Here is a 19726-nt window from a genome sequence, read left to right as displayed (position 1 = left end):
CCCGGGAGATGTAGTCTCTTTCGCCAGGGCGCTATTGCCGAGGGCAACGGTCCCCTCTGGCACGAGTGTTCCACCGTGAGCGGCGGCAGCCTCCGCGGAAGGACTTCGCGGGAGGAGGTTGGCGGGGTTGGCTGGGCGGTGGCCGGGCTTGATGCCTGGACTCGGGAGAGGAATTGAGGGGAAAGGGGCGCGCTCCGGAGCTGAGTAGGTCGGGCAGCGGGAGGGCGGTTCAGGGGCCTCAAGCCTCAGTTTCCCCGTCTGAGGCGCACAGGAGAGATGGTCCGATGTGGGTCGCTCCAGGCCTTGGGGGAACAACCCGCTGGTCTGAAGGGCGCCCCTATTTTCAAAAATTGGTTTATCTTTTAACAGCTTTATTGATAACTCATCTACATACGGTACAATTCACCCTTTTAAGCTTACAATTCCCGTTATTTTACTAAAAATTTACCAAATGGTACAAACATCACCACCATCCAGCTTTCGAACCTGTGGGTCACCCGAAATGTATCTCTCCATCCCCGCTACCACCCGCAGTCCCAGGCAACCACCCATGAGCTTTGTGAGTTTGTGGACTTGGCTTTTCTGGACAGTCCTTGTAACTGGAATAACAGGGTGTGTGGTTTTTTGCATCATCTGGTATTTTCACTTAGTGTGGTGTGTTTGACACGTGTGCGTGTTGTGTGTATCATTATTTGTTCTTTTTTATTACTGAATAGTTCTCATCCATTCACTGCTGCTGCTTTCTGCGTCGCTTCAGTCGTGTCCGAATCTGTGCGACCCCATAGACGGCAGCCCACCAGGCTCCCCTGTCCCTGGGATTCTCCAGGCAAGAACACTGGAGTGGGTTGCCATTTCCTTCTCCAATGCATGAAAGTGGAAAGTGAAAGTGAAGTCGCTCAGTCGTGTCCGACTCTAGCGACCCCATGAACTGCAGCCTACGAGGCTCCTCCGTCCATGGGATTTTCTAGGCAAAAGTACTGGAGTGGGGTGCCATTGCCTTCTCCGTTCACTAGTTAATGGCTATTTGGGTTGTTGCCACTTTTTGTGTATTATGAATAAGAACTGTTACGAACATTTGCATCCATTTCAGTTATCTTGGGCTGCAGGGGATTGAAATTGCTGGGTCCTATGGGAACTACGTTTAACTTTTTGAGGACCTACCAGACTGTTTTCCAGGTTGGCAGATGCATCGTTTTACAGTCTCCTCCAAGGGGTATGATGGTTCTATATAATATCTTCACATCTTCACCAACCACGTGTTCCTTTCTGTACTTTTGATTACAGTCACTCTAGTGGGTGTGAAGGCAATGGCACCCCACTCCAGTACCCTTGCCTGGAAAATCCCATGGATAGAGGAATCCATGGGGTCACTAAGAGTCAGACACGACTGAGCGACTTCACTTTCACTTTTCACTTTCATGCATTGGAGAAGGAAATGGCAACCCACTCCAGTGTTCTTGCCTGGAGAATCCCAGGGACAGGGGAGCCTGGTGGGCTGCCGTCTGTGGGGTCACACAGAGTCAGACACGACTGAAGTGACTTAGCAGCAGCAGTGGGTGTGAAGTGGGATCTCATAGTGGCTTTGATTTGAATTCCCCTCATAGATAATGTTGAGCATCTTATTACATGCTTATTGGCCATTTGTATATTTTTTTGTGTGAAATATCAGTTCATGTATTTTGCCTATTGGTTTATTTTTAATTGTGAGTTTATAATGTATTTTTACAAAAAATACATGTTTCTGAAGCTAACACAATATTGTAAATCAACTATACTTCAATAAAAAATTTAAAAATACATATCTATTTTAGTTGTGGTAAAGTATATATGACGTGAAATTTACCCTTTTAAACATTATTATTTTTTTTTAATTCTTTTTTTTTGCCTGATCTGTGGGGCTTGCAGGATATCACTTCCCAGATCAGGGACTGAATCCCACCCCCTGGAATCCTAACTACTAGGCCACCAGAGAAATTCCCCCCTCCTTTTTTTTTTTTAATAAAAAAATTTTTTTAATTAATTTTTAAATTTATTTTAAACCTTTCAGAAGAACTAGATGCCAGAAAACCTGGCCTGGTGGTCAGACTTGCCCTCTGACCAGCACGGAATGGCCTGGAGCCTTAACTACAAAAATATTCACAGAGATAGCTGTTGTTGTTCAGTGCTTTCTACTTCCCCTTCCCCATGTCCTTGCAGCTAAAAGTTAGCCCATTATGCAGGTAGTCCAAATACTGTCATTGTTATCATTTTGTTTAGTTGCTAAGTCATACCTGACTCTTTTGCGACCCCATGGACTGTAGCCTGTCGGCCTCCTCTGTCCGTAGGATTTCCCAGGCAAGAATACTGGAGTGGGTTGCCATTTCCTTCTCCAAGGGATCTTCCCCACCCAGGGGTTGAACCCACATCTCCTGCAGTGGATGGCAGATTCTTTACCACTGAGCCATTTGGGAAGGCCCCCAATACCATCATGACAGCTATCTAAATTTTATTGTATGCCGTACTGAACATAGGATTCCTATGTTCTTATGAGGAATTCCTATGTTCCTATGTTATTCCCTTTTTACAGATGACCAAACTGAGGCACAGAATGGTTAAGTAATCTGACCAGGGTCGCTCCCTCTAGGAATTCTGCGTGGTTTCCCATTCACTGACCCCTGTGGTCAGGCCTATGCTGGGCACTCTTAGTGTATGAATTGTTAAGATGGGGATAAGAAAGCAAGCACACTAGTCAGAGAAACAGACAATAAAATAATAAAAATAATTCATTCTTCTCCAGAATCTTAGGGATTGGGTTAAATGCTTTGCCTAGCACAAAATTTGCAACCCACTCCAGTACTCTTGCCTGGAAAATTCCATGGACGGAGGAGCCTGGTAGGCTGCAGTCCATGGGGTCGCTAAGAGTTGGACACGACTGAGCGACTTCACTTTCACTTTTCACTTTCATACATTGGAGAAGAAAGTGGCACCCCACTCCAGTGTTCTTGCCTGGAGAATCCCAGGGACGGCGGAGCCTGGTGGGCTGCTGTCTCTGGGGTCGCACAGAGTCGGACACGACTGAAGCGACTTAGCGGTAGCAGCAGCAGCAGCACAAAATATTTGAACTCAGCTTTAAAAGGTGTCTAAGATGTAGAGTTGCCAAGTTAAATCAGAATACTGGACACCCAGTTGAATTTCAATTTCAGATAAATTTTTTAATATGAAGATATTTGGAACATAATGCTTTTTAGTATAAAATGTTCAGAACATTAGCTTTTACCATAAAAATATTTGTGTCATACTTAATTCTTAAAAATTATTTGCTGTTTGTCTAAAATTCAAATAACTGTCCTCTGTTTATTCTGGTAATCCTAATAAAGTAGTTTTCCAAGTGGATAGAGAGGGGGAAAAGGCTTTTTTGGGTCTCACAGTACTTTTTTGTTTTTTAATAAAAGTAACATATATAGTCTTGGTAGAACATTCAACAGTATTTTTTGTTTGTTTGTTTTGGCTGCAGTGTTCAGGATGTGGGATTTTAATTCTCTGATCAGACATTGAACCTGTGCCCTCTGCATTGGAAGCGCAAAGTCTTAACCCCTGGACCACCAGGCAAGTCCCACCATTCAAACAGTATGGAGCTGAGGCATGGTTCTACATCTCGTCTTTCCTGCCTCACAGACCATTATGCTGGAGATGTTACGCACACAGATTTCCCCCTTCCTTTAATGGCTGCCTAATATTCCACTGTGTGCCTGTGGTTGTCTGGACCTCACTGGGCCTCTGTTTCTGATTAGTACAAATAATGCTACCAAGACATTCCTTGGACATCTCTATGTGCCTTTGAGAATGTAATTGTAGGTAAATTCCCAGATGTGGAATTGTGGGGTCATGGTTCTGTGCATTTCATTGCCATTGCCAAGTTCACTAAAGGGCCTGCAGCAGACACCCACCCATGCCATACTTTTCCCAAGTCTTTAAAATCTTTTGAAACCTTGGTAAGTCTTGCAGTGGATTGTTCCTATTCTTTTGGGGTACACGAGAACTCTGAGAATACGATGAAAACTCAGGCCCTTCTCCCCAGAAAAATGTACGCTAGCACACACGCACAACACATGGCTGGCATTTTGTACAGGATGGGAGGAGAGGGCAGCCTGTGTCTGTCCAAAGGCCCCAATCCTGCTCCCGGGGCAGAGGTTCTTACACTAAGTAAAATAAGATTTCTGGGGAGCTCATTAAACATATAGATTGAGTTTCAAAAACAGCTTTTTTTAAAAAATAGTACAGCCAGTTTTAAAAACTATTTTTATTTATTTAGCTTCACTGTGTGGCATGCAGGATCTTAGTTCCTTGACCAGCGGTTGAACCTGGGCTTCCTGCATTGGGAATGTGGAGTCTTAACCACTGGACTACCAGGGCAGGCTCTCAACAGCTCTTTTTTTGGGGGGGAATTGTCAAATAATCCTTTATTTTTCTTTTCCCTTTGCCGTTCTTAACTGGCTGGGCACTCCACTGCACCACTGTTAATACCATCTATGATGTCATAAGGGTGGCGGCCATCAACATTGCAGCCCACAGACTGGGCGGTCCCCAGGATCTCTTTAATGGTTCCAGAAAGTTCCCTAGCTAGAGACCGATGCTGCATCTGCCAGGCAATGTTGACGATCTCATCAAAAGTGATGTTTCCACTGTGCTTAATGTTTTTCTGCTTCTTTCTGTCTCTTGGTGGTTCCTTGAGGGCTTTGATGATCAGGGTAGAAGCAGAAGGTACCACCTCAATCTGGGCTTGTCTATTCTGAATGGTCAGTTTCACTGTAATCCTCAGACCCTTCCAGCCACCAGTTGCCTTGGCGATGTCATCACCGACCTTTTTTGGAGACAGACCCAGGGGGCCAATCTTGGGGGCCAGGACAGACATGGCACCGACCTCCCCACCAGTGCACCTCAGGTACACAACTTTAATCTCGTTGGGGTCAAGCTTAGGTGGCATGCTGGAGGCGGCTGGTGTCAGATGAACCCAGATTCGGGACTACTGAAGAAAGTTGCACTTTGGCCTCCTCTGAGCCAAAAGCCGAGAGCTCAACAGCTCTTTTTTTTTTGAGAGAACTGAGGACACTTGGATAAAGGAGGAGACTGGACTTGGGGTGCGACTGGGGAGTAGGACTGACTTGGAGTTGAAGTGGGGCATCTGTAGAGACTGTGAAGAACTCCGGGGGTGAGCGAGATCTTTGGAATCGGCCTAAGCTCTGAATTTGGCTCTGCTACTCACTGGCCATACAGACAAAGCTATGGTTTTTCCAGCAGTCACATACAGATGTGAGAGTTGGACCATAAAGAAGGCTGAGTGCCAAAGAGGTGATGCTTTTGAACTGTGGTGCTAGAGAAGACTCTTGAGAGTCCCTTGGACTGAAAGGAGATCAAATCAGTCAATTCTAAAGGAAGTCAACCCTGAGTATTCATTGGAAGAACTGATGGTGAAACTGTAATACTTTGGCCACCTGATGCGAAGAGCTGACTCACTGGAAAAGACCCTGATGCTGGGAAAGGTTGAGGGCAGGAGAAGGGGTGACAGAGGATGAGATGGTTGGATGGCATCGTTGATTCAATGGACATGAGTTTGTGCAAACTCTGGGAAACAGTGAAGAACAGCGAAGCCTGGCGTGCTGCAGTCCATGGGGTCTCAAAGAATCAGACACGACTTAGCAACTGAGCAACAATAGCAACTCACTGATCAGGATCTAACCTGCTTCGGCCTTCATTTCCTTCCTCTCCTTCTATGAGAGAGGGATGACAATAACCAACTCACAGGGTCAAGTGAGGGTTAAATGAGATACGGCAGCTCTGAATGAAGTACTGGGGCTCCTGCTGGGGCCTGAGAATCGCTGACTTTTGTCTTTATTATGTAACATGTGTCACTTAATACCTGGCAATTCAGTGTAATTGCCAGGTAATTCAGTGGTAACATACCAGATATCTTATTTATATATTTTTAATTTATTTTTTGGCTGCCCTGGGCCTTAGTTGCTGCTCCAGGGTGCTCTCTAGTTGCACAAGCAGGGGCTACTCTTTGTTGCGGTTCATGGGCTTCTCATCGGGGTGGCTTCTCTTGCTGGGGAGCACGCACGCTAGGGCACGCAGGCTTCAGAAACTGTGGTGCTCGGGCTTAGTTACTCTGTGGCTTCTGGAATCTTCCTGGATCAGGGATCGAACCTGTGTCCCCTGCATTGGCAAGCGGATTCTTACCCACTGTACCACCAGGGAAGTCCCAGGTGTCTTATTTTCATGGTGGTCATCGGGCTTGGTGGGGCGGATCTGGCCAAAGGGCAAAAGGGAATGTGGTCTCTCCCAAGTGGTGGGAGCTGTTGAGAGATTTGAACTGGTAGTATGAACATCAGATGTTCTGATTCTTAAGTTTTCTGTCTTTACTCCCTAGAATGGCTTCAATAAGAAAACCCAGCCGTCCTGTGCGTGACATCTTTGGCGACCTCAGTGATATTTCCTTAGAAGATTCAAAGTTGGGGGACATGTGGAACTCTGATATCAGTAGACATCTTACCAAAATAGCACCCGGTCCCAGCAGATTTTTAAAAAGAAACCAGACTCTGGGTGGAAAACACTTCCTGCCAAAAGAGAACGCTGTCCTGGGGAGCGAGCACTGGCACTCTTCAAGTAGACCGTCAACCACTGCCTCCAAGGTCAGGGCCAACGCGGCGCTCATGAAGCTGGCACAGATAGAGACCAAGATCAGGAACCGGAAGGTGCGGGTGGATCCATCGGACGCAGAATCCGAGGACTGGCTCCCTAGCAGAGCTGAAGAAACTCCCCCTAGGAGGACGGCTGACCTTTCTTCACAGAACACAGGACAACTCTCCCAGGAACAGGCCCTTGAAATTCCTGTCCCTGAGACAGACATGCCGAGTGGGAAGGTCAGTAGGTTTCTAAAGAAGAGAGAAGCACAGGTGGAAAAGATACCCATGGAAGCCCAGGTTGGGAAGGAGAGGGATGCTCAAAGACCCAGAGAGAAACAACCTCCTAGAACACTGGATTCGCCAGACAGTGATGAAGAGGAAATGAAAAAGTTGCTGGGGAGCTTGACAGAATCTTCTGGGGAAAAAGAAACAACCACCAATCAGGGTTTCACCAAAGCCACTGAGAAAGAACAAACAAAACTGGTCTTGGTAAGGTTTGCATGTATTTATCCATTTTTGTTTTTTATTTGTTTATCTGGCTGCACCGGGTCTCAGTTGTGGCCCGTGGGATCTTCCCTGTGGCACAGGGACTCTCTAGTGCCAGCACACGGCTCTGGAGCTCCTGGGCTCAGTAGGTGGCGACACAAGTTGCTCTGTGGCACGTGGTATCTTAATTCCCCAACCAGGGATCGAACCTGCATCCATGCCCTGCATTGCAAGGTGGATTCTTAACCACTGGACCACCAGGGACATCCTGCATTTTGCACTTATTTATTTTGTACTTGTTTGTATTAATACTTTGCATTTGTACCTTTATGTCATAGCACTAGAGTCTTGAGGAGTGCCATCACCTGTGAGCTCCTTGAGAGAGTGTTGGATGAGGAAGGGCTGGGTTTCAGCCCATCACGGGGCCGCACTCCTGGCCTGCTCTGTAAGGGATCGGGTTTGGACACGGTAGGTGTTTGCACCATGCGGTGCTGGGGACTGTGTACCCCGCAGGACGGCACTTTGCATGACTGAGGCAGCCCCGGCCGTGAGCACTGCCGTTAGTGACCCGTGCCCGCTCGCTGGTTGGACCATATGGGAATCACTAACTTGAGAAGGCTCCGTTTCCATTTTTTTTTTTTTAATTGAGGTGAAATTCCTATAACCTAAAATTCCTAATTAACCTATTAAAAATGAACAATTCAGTGGCATTTAGTACATTCACAGTGTTGTATAACTGCCATCTGTCTCATTCCAAAACATTTCCATCCTCCCAAAAGTAAACCGTTACTGATTACTATCAGTCTTCCTTCTTGGCTCAGTGGTAGAGAATCTGCCTGCAATGCAGGAGTCACAAGAGATGCAGGTTTGATCCCTGGGTTGGGAAAATCTGCTGGAAGAGGAGGGCATGGCAACCCACTCCAGTATTCTTGCCTGGAGAATGTTGTGGACAGAGGAGCCTCGTAGGCTACAGTCCATAGGATCACAAAGAGTTGACGTGACTGAAATGGTTTAGCACGGACACGTGCACCAAATAATCACTCCCTGTTTCTCTGTCCTCCAAACCCTAATAATCACTAATCTGCTTTCTGTCTCTGTGGGTTTGCCTGTTCTGGACATTTCTCCAGTGGAATCATACAACCTGTGACCTTTTGTGTCCAGTCTCTTTCCCTTAGCATGATGCTTTCGGGGTTCACTCACATTGTAGCATGCATCAATGCTCCATTCCTTTTTATGGCTGAGGAATATTCCACTGCGTGGATGGACCACATTGTGTCTATCCACTCATCCACTGATGGACGTCTGGGATGTTTCCACCTTTTGGCAATTATGAATAGTGTTACAAGTATCTGTTTGAGTCCCTGTTTTCAATTCTTTGGGTTTTTCCTAGGAGCAAAACTGTTGTGTCTTATAGTAAGCCTGTGTGTAACTAATTGAGGAACAGACAAACTGATTCCCACAGTGGCTGCACTGCTTTGCATGAGGGTCCCAATTTCTCCACATCTTCACCAACACTTGTTATTAAGGGAGATTACGGTAGAGGTGCTTTGGCCAATAGTCACTCTTGTGACTAACTTTGTCTGACTCTTTGCAACCCTTCTGGACTGTAGCCCACCAGGCCACTCTGTCCATGGGATTTCCCAGGCAAGAATACTGGAGTGGGTCGCCATTTCTTTCTCCAGCCATGCAGGCATCGTGGGTTCAATCCCTGTGTCAGGAAGATCCCCTGGAGAAGGAAATCGCAACCCACTCCAGCATTCTTGCCTGGGAAATCCCATGGACTGAGGAGGCCAGCAGGCTACAGTCCCTGGGCTTGCAAAGAGTCAGACACGATTTGAAAGCCAAGCAATATTTCTGAGTATTTCTTATTTATTTATGAGGGGAGAAGAGAGAAAAGGGCTGAGAACGGTAACGGTCATCATGAGGCCTCACACTGTCCACCAACCCCAATGTCGCTTGATCAGGACTTACTTAGCATGTTTGGTTAATTTCCCTTCTTTTGTTTCTGCCCACGTAGGGTCAAATCCCAACTCCACCAAGAGCCCTTTCACGGCCCAGTAAAGATCTTCCCAGCTCAAAGCCATTCGCCACTTCATGGCCGTCAACCTCACGGTCAGCAGACGGGTCCCTTCCCGGTGCCGGCTTGAGAGCTCCCTCCCCACAGACGCCTGCCTCCCGCATCGTGTCGCATTCCATCCCTGGTGCCTTTTTGAACTCAGCGCCCTCGACCTCGGGGGCCGACGAGCTCTCATCCTCCCTGAGAAGGAGCGAGCCTGGGCCTCAGGAGGAGCCTCCCTCAGAAGCCACTGATGACAGTCTGAACGGTAGCCTTCATCCCTGTGCAGAGTTGTCACCCTGGGCAGGGAGGGCGAGACTGCCTTTAGGGTCCCCAGCATGGTGGTCACAGGGTATTATCATGAGGGGTGCAAGGCACCCTCGGCTCTTCCACACCCTCTTTCCTAGTTGAGGGGCCAAGTCAGATTTCTTTTTCCCCTCGGGGCCTGTGGGCTCTTAGTTCCCTGACCCCCTGCATCTCTGTGTCTGAAATGCAGTCTTAACCACTGGACCGCCAGGTAAGTCCCTGTTCTGTCTTTAAAGTCTTCATCTAGTGACCCTGCCCAGTGACAGAGCAAAGGCAAACCCTTCTCGAGCCTCATATGAGAGAAAGTTTTCCTTGTTGTAAAAGAGAAGTGTATTTCCTTTCCTTTTTAATTGCAGAAAACAAAACCAACCTCTAAGCAGTCACAGACATTTTTATTATTTCACCATCATTCAACATGATTTTTTATGTACTTATTTATTTTTTATTTTTGGCTGTGCTGCAGTGGCCAGGGTCTTAGTTCCTTGACCAGGGATCGAACCTGCATCCCCTGCCCTGGAAGCCAGGGTGGATTCATTTTTTTTTTCTTCTCTTTATTGAACTCCCCAGATCTTTTCTTTTTAAAAAAGAGAAAATTTTTATTTTGTATTGGGGTATAGCCGGGAAGGCTGATTCTTAACCACTGGACCACCAGGGAAGTCCCCAGCATGAGTTTTAATATTGTATGTATTTAAGAAAAGAACAGAAAAAGAAAACATGGATTTCTCCCCTCTGCAGTTGCCTTGCCATCAAAACCCAGTTAAATAACTGGGTTGAGTACCTGCTGTTTGCCAGCAGGTGCCAGGCGTGGTGGTGTCAGTCAGGACCACAATGAGAAACAGGCAAACCTGCCCTGCCCCGGCCCTAGTTCCCAGGTGCTAGGATGATCTTTAGCCAGTGAATCAGTGGTCAGGAAGGAAAAATAGTTTTTTTCCTTGTGTCCTTTTAACTTCTCAGCTGGATCTCTGTAACCAAAGACAGGTTAACAGGAGAAAAGCATTCTGAGATTCAATAAAGATTTCATATAAGTTTTATGTGACCCAGGAGCCTTCATAAGGAAATGAAAATGAAAAGTAATGGTGATGCCTCCTGCTAGGTGTGATGAGCAGTGGAGAGTCCTGGGAGAATGTGATAGAAAAAGGATAGGAGTAGATGAGGGGAGACAGAGCAAAACCTGCTGGTGAGGGGTGGCTCAGTTCCCCCCATCCTGGGCATAAGGATGCTCCTCTCCCCCAGGTAAAGGGAAGGTGAGTCTTACCTGAGGGACAGCCTGCTTCGGAGGAGGTCAGGGAGTCCTTGCAGCCCCTTCTGTGTCTCAGATTCCTGCAGCTCAAAATATTCAAGATGCGGACTTCCCTGGTGGTCCAGTGGTTAAGACTCTGCACTTTCACTTCAGGGTCACAGGTTCAGTCCCTGGTCAGGGAACTAAGATCCCACAGGCTGCGTGGTGTGACCCTACCCCCGAAAAAAAATCCAAGATGCTAAGGCACCATGATGTAGGGGCAGGGAGGGGAAGCACAGCCGACCAAAGTCCCCTCCCTGTGCAGGGGGATGGGCTTGAGGGTTCGAGAAAGCCCCCTTGGAGTCCCCTCGGGGGTCACCACACATGCCACGTGGCACCTCACTGCTGTTGGCTCGGATCTTCAGGCCCGAGGAAATGGTGATGGGTGTCCTAGCCAGCCTGGTGGGCGTTGATGAGAAGGTGGGCGTACCTGCACGGGAAGCCTGTGAGGGTCAGGGTTGGCTGACGTGACAGCCGACAGGAACGCCAGACCTGGGTTCTGGCCCTCCCTGACTGCCCCTCCAGGCTGTGCCTCAGCCCCCTGCTGCTGGCCAGGAGGGGTCCCCTCTGTGTCCAGACCCCACCTTCCCCTCCAGATGCAGCTTCAAGAGAGGAGGGCAGCAAGGAGTGGCGAAGACAAGTTTGAGTTTGGGGGGTCCAGCCCATCTGGGGTGGGGGCTTCCTGGTGGCTCAGACAGTAAAGAACCTGCCTGTGATGCGGGAGACCCAGGTTTGATCCCTGGGTTGGGAAGAGCCCCTGGAGAAGGGATGGCAACCCGCTGTAGTATTCTTGCCAGAACTCCATGGACAGAGGAGCCAGGCGGGCTACAGTCCACGGGGTCGCCAAGAGTCGGATAAGACTGAGCGACTAACAAGCACACTACCTGGGGTGGACACGCTTGCCCTGCTGCCTTCTGGCCACACGGCCTCAGGCTCTGTGTCTCGGTTTCCTCATCTGTAGCGTGGGGCAGAGCTATGACAGTGAGCTAGTGCACGTGGAGGGCTCCTGCACGGTGAGCCTGTGAGAGGCAGGGTTGGCTGACATGACAATATTACTAGTCCACGGTCTCCTGCTGTGCCTTGGCCCAAGCCAACCGTGATGGCTTAGTTCAGAGGCTTGTCCGTGAACGTATCTCAGGACCTGTGTGCCACAGGCATGCTGGCAACTGGCAGTGTCGGAGGAGTTCAGAGGCGGGGTGGGTGAGCCCTTAGCACTGAAGTGCTGAGCTAGGTTTTCATTTCCGTCTAACATTGCTGGGCAGCCTGGCGTTTGGGATTGCACTCAGCTAGCCTTTCCAGGAGAAGGCAATGGCACCCCACTCCAGTACTGTTTCCTGGAAAATCCCATGGACGGAGGAGCCTGTGGCCTGCAGTCCATGGGGTCACTAAGAGTCGGACAGTACTGAGCGACTTCACTTTGATTTTCACTTTCATGCATTGGGGAAGGAAATGGCAACCCACTCCAGTGTTCTTGCCTGGAGAATCCCAGGGACGGAGGAGCCTGGTGGGCTGCTGTCTCTGGGGTTGCACAAAGTCGGACACGACTGAAGCGACTTAGCAGCAGCAGCCTTTCCAGGAGGAGTGAGCCGCTTGGTCTTCCATCTCCCATTCACCCCCAGCTCTGTGCCTCCCACATGGTGGGCGATGCTCCAGCTGCCCCCGCTGACTGCCCCCTGTCTGTTCCTGGAATTGCGGGCGCATCCTGCCTCCTCTGGGAGGCTCATCCCTCCAGCCAGCCAGGCTGCTCGGCGCCCCCCGTGGAAGCCCCTAAGACACCTTGGAGGCCCCACCAAGTGTCCACCCAGCTCAGCTGGGGTTGCATGCACCTGCTGGGGCTTTGAGGTCCCACAGGGTGGACTCCCCCGTCCCCCTAGCATCACACACACCCAACCTCTGTGCTTCAGTCATGAAGTGAGCCATGTGGTGGAGTTGCTCCTCACCCTGGGTGCCCGTCAGCCTTCCTCCTCCCGGGGAAGAGCAGGCCCACATGTTGATGGGGCAAAACCTGCTGGGGCACTGGAACTACGTGGAGCCTTCCTCTTCTAGTAACCTGCACTCATGGCATTCAGGCATTGGCAGCTGGCTAGCTGGCACCACAAAGTGGAAGTTAACCTGAGCTAGAAACGAAAGTGTTAATCACTCACTCGTGTCCAATCCTTTGCAACCCCATTGACTGTAGCCCACCGGGCTCCTCTGTCCATGGAATTCTCTAGGCAAGAATACCAGAGTGGGTTGCCATGCCCTCCTCCAGGGGATCTTCCTGACCCAGGGATTGAACCTGGGTCTCCTGCATTGCTGACAGATTCCTTACCGTCTGAGCCCCCGGGAAAGACCCCCTGTGCCCTTAACTTGCTTTAAATGAGAACCTAGGATGAGGTGCCCTCTCCCAGTGGAGGGCCCGCCCCTCCTACCTCAAGCACGCTTACCACTGCGCTTCCCTCTTTGCATTGTGAGCTGCTCTGTGGAGGCCAGGGGCTGGGAAGCTTCTGGCCTGTTTTTCTTTTTTTCCTTGCTTCTCTATTTTTCAGATCTTCCTGAAAAAGGAAATGGCAACCCATTCCAGTATTCTTGCCTGGAGAATCCCATGGATAGAGGAGCCTGATGGGCTATAGTCCTTGGGGGTCAAAAGAGTCAGACACAACTGAGCAGCTAAACCACCCCCACCACTATGTTTTGGATCTGAGTTCCCTGACCAGGGATTGAACCTGGGTCCTTGGCAGTAAGAGCATGGAGTCCTAACAACTGGACCGTCAGGGAATCCTCCCGTTGTCTGTTTTTAAATATGTATTTATTTGACTGCCTCAGCTTTTAGCGGCCACGTGCGGGATCTTCGCTGCAGGGCAGGGGCTCAGTAGTTGCAGTGCCTGGGCTTAGTTGCCCCACACCATGTGGATCTCAGTTCCCTGACCAGGGATCGAACCTGCATCCCCTGCATTGCAAGGTGGATTCTTAACCACTGGACCACCAGGGAAGCCCTTCCCATTGCCTGTTTTTATAAGTAAAGTTGTACTGGGACACAGCCACGCTCATTTGTTTATACACAGTCCTTGGTGGCTTTCCCGTCATCACAAGGGCAGAGTTGACCAATGGTGAGAGAGACAGACTAGCCTGAAAAAGCCAGACTATTAATACTTACTACCTCGCCCTTTAAAGAAAAAGTGCTCAGATGCCCGGACTAGCTTTCTGAGGGCACTTTTGCATCTTCCCATCCCTAGCTCTTAGCCCAGTTCCTTCAACAGGATGGTCAATACCTGTGGAGTAAATGAGTAAATATTGCCATGTTACATTTTTAATTACAGATTTTAGAATAAACATTTTATCCCTGGATGACCTGGCTCCAGTTGTCAGTGAGAAATCAGACTTGGAATGGGAAGTAAGTACAGTGAACCGATTTTTTGTTTCTTTTTTTAAAAAAAGATTTATTTAATTACTCTGGCTGCGCCGGGTCTCAGTTGCGGCCTGCGGGATGTTCTGTCTTCATTGTGGGAATCTTCGGTTGCAGCATGTGAACACTTAATTGCAGCATGTGGGATCTTAGTTTTCGGACCAGGGATTGAACCCGGGCCCCCTGAATCGGGAGCTTGGAGTCTTAGTCACTGGACCATCAGGGGAGTCCCTGAACTGATTTTTCACTTTAGATCTTTATGCAGAACGGTTTGCAGCCGTGGTGCTTCATTTAGGTCAGCGATTCTCACCTGGGAGCACTTGGCAATGTCTGGCAATATTGTGGTCATAACTGTGGTGCTGGAGAAGGCAATGGCACCCTACTCCAGTACTCTTGCCTGGAAAATCCCATGGACGGAGGAGCCTGGTGGGCTGCAGTCCATGGGGTCGCTGGGAGTCCGACGCGACTGAGCAACTTCACTTTCACTTTTCACTTTCATGCATTGGAGGAGGAAATGGCAACCCACTCCAGTATTCTTGCCTGGAGAATCCCAGGGACAGCGGGGCCTGGTGGGTTGCCGTCTATGGGGTTGCACAGAGTCGGACACGACTGAAGCGACTTAGCAGCAGCAGCAACTGTGGTGCAGGGTGCTCCTGGCATCGAGTAGGCAGTGGCCCAGATGGCGCTCAGTGTCTCAGAGTGCACATGGTGGCCCCCACTGCAGGGAATATTTGTGTCTTGAATGTCAACGTGTCAATGTGCAGCGACCCTGATTTAAGATGATAAGAGAGGAGTTATTTAACGTATCAGACAATTAGAGCAGGTCCGACTTCAGCCTCCCCACAGCAATTCCTGCACTGACCTATATTTATTCCAGCGCCCTGTGGTGACTCTTGCTGTATTAGTAACCACCTCACCATCAGCATTCAGGATTGCCATGCAGGATCACCAGGGTTCCCCCACCAGGGTTCCCTGACCAGGGTTCAAAACAGTGTCCCTTCCAATAGAAGCGCAGATCCTTAACCACTGGAACGCCAGGGAAGTCCCAGCACAGGTTTTAATGGTACAAAAATGACACACATATTTCACCCACCTGCTGCTAACACACGCTCACACCATCAGTGTTAAGTGCAGCAGCTTCGTGCCGAAGGGTTTCAAGAATTCTGCTCCCAATACTTGGCCTGCCCAAATCTAGAAAGGACCGTGTAGACCCTCACCTGCCGGGTCCCTGGGGTGCCTTCACTTCTAATGCAGTGGTACTTTGATTGTGTATTTTGATTGTGTTGCTCATTTGAAAATACTTTCCAGTTGCCTCTGCCATCCTTCATTTTAGAAAGAAGGTCAGGGGGGCAAGGCATCCAGCAGAAGGCCCTGGGCAGGGGATCCCCCCTCTGAGAGCGAGATCTCCGAGCGCCTGAGTGAGCCGTCGGCCTCATCCCCTGGGCCCCAGGGCATTTGTTGCCTGGGGCCAACGTCTCCGGAACCTATGGCCAGCGCGGTGAACTCGACTTACTCAGAAGATTTTGAAAAATCTCCCAGTCCCACAGCATCTGAGTCAATGGCCCCTTCAGAGGAGTCTCCCTACAGGACGCTGGCCAGTCGGCCTGAATTTTCTGCAAGTCTGAAGTCAGACCTCCCTCCCTCAAGTCCCAAGTCCAGGAAGAAGCGGGCCAGGGGTGGACACCCAAGAGTCGTGGTGAAGGAAACGGCTGTGCAGACGCCCGATCCTGCCTTCACCTACCAGTGGGCTGAGGGTAAGGACGTGGCCCGAGGGTCGGAGGAGGGAGGGGGAGGCCTGCGCTGGGGATCGGCAGGAGCCCCGGACCAGGAGGCCTGGGCTGTCATCAGCCAGCTGGTGGGACCTCAGGCCCCTGCTTCCTCTTCCACAGAAAAGGGGAGCTCCCTGGGTATTCCCCACTGTCTCCCAAGCTTCAAAACACTGAAAGGTTTCAAACCAAAAACTAAAGCAGTGGTTGTCAGCGGGGCTGATCCTGGCCCCAGGGGACATCGGCCAGGGTGGGTGACTGACTCTCTGGGTGGAGACCGGGCTGCTGCTCAGCACCCTGCAGTGGCCAGGAAGGCCCCACCAGAGTGCGACCCCGCCCGAAACATCAGGTGTGACAGGGACCGCCTCTAGGACAGCGCATCCTCAGATGCTTTGGGGTCCTTGAGCATGGCGGCTCCAAGAGCTGCTGCATCGCCGGTCCAGCTGGTGGTCTGCACTCGCCGCGTGTGTTTGGTGGATTCCCTTCTGGCGTGCAGCAGGCACGGCTCATCATTTCTCTTGTTCTCAGCATTGGCCCATGTGGACGGAAAGGTTGCTTTCTTTTAGTGATTCCCCTTCTTTGTTTCGGGGCTTCCCCAGTGGCTCAGCGGTAAAGAACCCACCTGCAATGCAGGAGACACAGGAGATGCAGGTTTGATTCCTGGGTCAGGAAGATCCCCTGGAGGAGGGCATGACAACCCCTTCCAGTATACTCGTGGAGAATCCCATTGACAGAGGAGTCTGGCGGGCTACAGTCCATGGGGTTGCAAAGTGTCAGATGTGACTGAAGCAAATTTCCATGCACACATGCACTGCTCCTTTTTTTCGTCAAGACCAGGGGTCCCCAACCTCCAGGCCACAGACCACGATGGGTCTGTGGTCTGTTCAGAACCTGGTTGTACAGCAGGAGGTGAGCAGGTGAGTGAAGCATCTTCTGTATTTAGAGCTGCTCCCCATCACTCGCATTACCACCTGAGCTCCGCCTCTTGTCTGATCAGCGGCAGCATAACAAACGTAATGCGCTTGCTGCTGCTGCTGCTGCTGCTAAGTCACTTCAGTCGTGTCCGACTCTGTGTGACCCCGCAGACAGCAGCCCATCAGGCTCCCCTGTCCCTGGGATTCTCCAGGCAAGAACACTGGAGTGGGTTGCCATTTCCTTCTCCAATGCATGAAAGTGAAAAGTGAAAGTGAAGTCGCTCAGTCGTGTCCGACTCTTAGCGACCCCATGGACTGCAGCCTACCAGGCTCCTCCGTCCATGGGATTTTCCAGGCAAGAGTACTGGAAAGAAGTTCAGAGTACTGGAAGTACTGGAGAAGGCAAAGGTGCCATTGCCTTCTCCGCTTGAGTCATCCCCAAACTGTCCCCCCACATCACCACCCCCACCCCAGTTGGTGGAAAAATTGTCTTCTGCAAGACCAGCCCCTGATGCCAGAAAGGTTGGGGACCAGTCGTCTAGACAACACCCACAATGCAGACAGAGCTTGTTCCCGGGCTGTGCGCTGGGGTGTGATGCCTGCTTTTTAAAATTTACTTATTTATCTTGGCTGCATTGGGTCTTTGTTGCAGTGCATGGGCTCTTCATTGAGGCAGGTGGGTTTTTCTCTAGTTATAGCACTCAGGCTTAGTTGTCCCATGGCACATGGGAACTTAGTTCCCGGACCAAGGATTGAACCTGCCTTGGAAGGTGGATTCTTAACCACTGGACCATCAGGGAAATCCCTGTGGTTCTTGCTTGATCTGGTCCTTTGGATCTGGGGCTTTGTGATACTTCTGTCCAGACCTCGCACCTGTCCACGGGGTGTGACTACTCTGTTTTGCAGGGAGGCAGGTCAGTCAGATGGGCCCAGCTGAATCACTGGAAGGTGTTCAAGAGGATTTTCAACTCTGGCTCTGTGACTCAGAAACCTGAGTCCCTGCCCATGTCTTCCTGCTCCCTTTCTTGCAACAGAGACTTTGGGCAGCAAATGAGCACATGTCTGTTTCCTTCTTTGCAATTTAGAGATGCTTTCGTAAAACATCAGTGGTGCTGATTTCCTAGATTAGGCCTGACATCGAAAGGAGAGAGGAAAAAGGCAGCCTCTGAAGCTCACAAATGGCTGTCAGAGGAGGGCCCATCCAGGGAAGGGCAGCCACCCTGAGCTGAGTGACTGCTTCAGCCAGCTCACCTGACCTGTGTATTGAACAAGGAGAACCTACCAGAAAGATGGAGGCAGGTTTGGGGAAACTTTAAGAAGCGGAAAGATTAAAAAAAGCAAGGAGAGTGGCCATCACATTCAGGAAGAGAAAAAGACAGACTCACATAGCCTATTTCAGCATCTTACCTGTTGATGAGAAGCTCATTGCTCTGGACTCTGCCCACTCACCTCTCCCCCTGTGTGTCTGGAGCAGCGGCCGGCATGGCGGCCATCGGACCAGCCCTGGGAGGTGCCTACGTGGACCCGGCACCCATCGCCAGCCATGTCATCAGTGCAGACGCCATAGAAGGTAACAGCCCAGCCCACCTTGTGGGTTCCTTTAGGTGAAGCAGACACATTTTACCTGCAGTTTCACATCCACCCTTGGAGGCGTAGGGCCACCCCTAGGTGCTGGGTTTGGAGAATCTGTTGGTGGGACGGTCACAGCCACAGGTAACTGCCACAATTTCTGGGCTCCCAGACGACAGACTGGGTGTCCCAGAACCTTTTCTGTCTTGCAATAGGACACCCATGTTGGAGAAAACAGGAAGGTTGGCAGGGACACACTGCAAGCCTCCCGCCCCGACAGGGCCGTCTTTATGTGTTCCCTCTGAGACCGTCTCTCCAGATTTCATAGCTGCTTTCCTCCAGCAGGTGCTCAGCCAGTGCTGAGTGGCCAGTCCCGTGGACACGGCCCTTGCCTTCTTGCTGAGTGTGGAGGGGTCACGGGGCCTTGGGGAGGCCCCGCCAAGCCTGGGGTGAGAGGAAGGTGCCAGTGAAGAGGTGACGGTCACTGTAGGAAACCCAGTCTGTGCCAGGTCCCCATGGGGCCACTGATGGCTCACACGACAGAAGCCGGGGGGCGTCTGGAACCTGTTCTTTTCCTTACCGTTTCAATTTGCTTACCATTTTTAGAAGATGAAGATGTTAAAATGTATTGGTTATAAGTAAAATGTTTATATCTTAAAAAAAAAACACCCTCATCCTTTTTTTAAACATAATATTGACCTCAGTGACTTTTCCATGAGTATAGTCTTAGTAATGATCTTTTTTATTTTAGTAATGAGCATTTTTAACCACTGCAGTTATTTTTAATTGTACTTTTATTTTGTTAAAATTATATATAAATATTTAAAAAAAATTTCTGGCCATGCCATGTGGCATGTGGGATCTTAGTTTCCTCACCAGGGATCAAACCTGTGCCCTCTGCAGTGGAAACTCAGAGCCCTAACCACTGGACCATTAGGGAAGTCCCTAAAAATTTTATCTTAATTGCATTTTAAATTATTTTAATTACGTGTTTAAACATGCATGCGTGCCTGCTCGGTTGCTTCACTCGTGTCTGACTCTGCAACCCCATGGACTGCAGCCCGCCAGGCTCCTCTGTCCATGGGATTCTCCTGGCGAGAATACTGGAGTGGGTTGCCATGCCCTCCTCCAGGGGACTTTCCCCACCCAGGGATAGAACCCGTCTCCTGCATTTCAGGTGGATCTTTACTGCTGAGCCACCAGGAAGCCCCACATGTTTAAACATACGAAGTGTAAAATTTCCACTCTTCCTTATTTTGAAGTGTACAATTCAGGAGAGTTAGACCCACACCATGAGGCTGCA

General features: G+C 50.0%; 2 protein-coding genes and 1 pseudogene across 3 annotated transcripts in view; 2 read left to right on the top strand and 1 right to left on the bottom strand.

The window, feature by feature from the left end:
* The first annotated feature begins 9 nt into the window (after positions 1–9).
* Positions 10–17938, top strand: C7H19orf44 (chromosome 7 C19orf44 homolog). 2 transcript variants are annotated; one of them, XM_024994813.2, is made up of 6 exons: positions 10–117; positions 3494–3585; positions 6407–7151; positions 9166–9472; positions 14089–14162; positions 15508–17938. In XM_024994813.2, the coding sequence occupies exons 3-6, from the start codon at positions 6408–6410 to the stop codon at positions 16309–16311; spliced, it is 1929 nt and encodes a 642-aa protein (XP_024850581.2). In that variant the 5' UTR covers positions 10–117; positions 3494–3585; position 6407; the 3' UTR covers positions 16312–17938. The 2 variants fall into 2 exon arrangements, with proteins under 2 accessions (XP_024850581.2, XP_024850580.2); XM_024994812.2 differs by lacking the exon at positions 3494–3585 and having other exon boundaries at positions 11–117.
* LOC786929 (ribosomal protein L12 pseudogene) lies at positions 4413–4978 on the bottom strand (annotated as a pseudogene).
* The window catches only part of LOC132345680 (uncharacterized protein C19orf44-like), a 5577-nt gene continuing 3697 nt past the window's right edge, over positions 17847–19726 (top strand). Inside the window, exon 1 of the mRNA XM_059888512.1 lies at positions 17847–18424. Within this exon, the coding sequence (XP_059744495.1) occupies positions 18268–18424 (157 nt within the window). The 5' untranslated portion in view covers positions 17847–18267. The remainder of the gene's footprint in view (positions 18425–19726) is intronic.

Source organism: Bos taurus, chromosome 7 (genome assembly GCF_002263795.3).
Source record: "Bos taurus isolate L1 Dominette 01449 registration number 42190680 breed Hereford chromosome 7, ARS-UCD2.0, whole genome shotgun sequence".
Classification (NCBI taxonomy): Eukaryota; Metazoa; Chordata; class Mammalia; order Artiodactyla; family Bovidae; genus Bos; species Bos taurus.
The sequence above is the reverse complement of the archived record's forward strand: the minus strand, read 5'-3'. Positions and strand labels throughout refer to the sequence as shown.

What these genes read in the sequence shown, in the direction of transcription:
- C7H19orf44 (XM_024994813.2), top strand. Translation starts at nt 6,408, where the DNA reads ATGGCTTCAATAAGAAAACCCAGCCGTCCTGTGCGTGACATCTTTGGC. An exon ending in CACTGATGACAGTCTGAACG is followed by an intron (nt 9,473 to 14,088) that starts GTAGCCTTCATC and finishes TTTTAATTACAG; the next exon opens with ATTTTAGAATAAACATTTTA. An exon ending in AATCAGACTTGGAATGGGAA is followed by an intron (nt 14,163 to 15,507) that starts GTAAGTACAGTG and finishes CCTTCATTTTAG; the next exon opens with AAAGAAGGTCAGGGGGGCAA.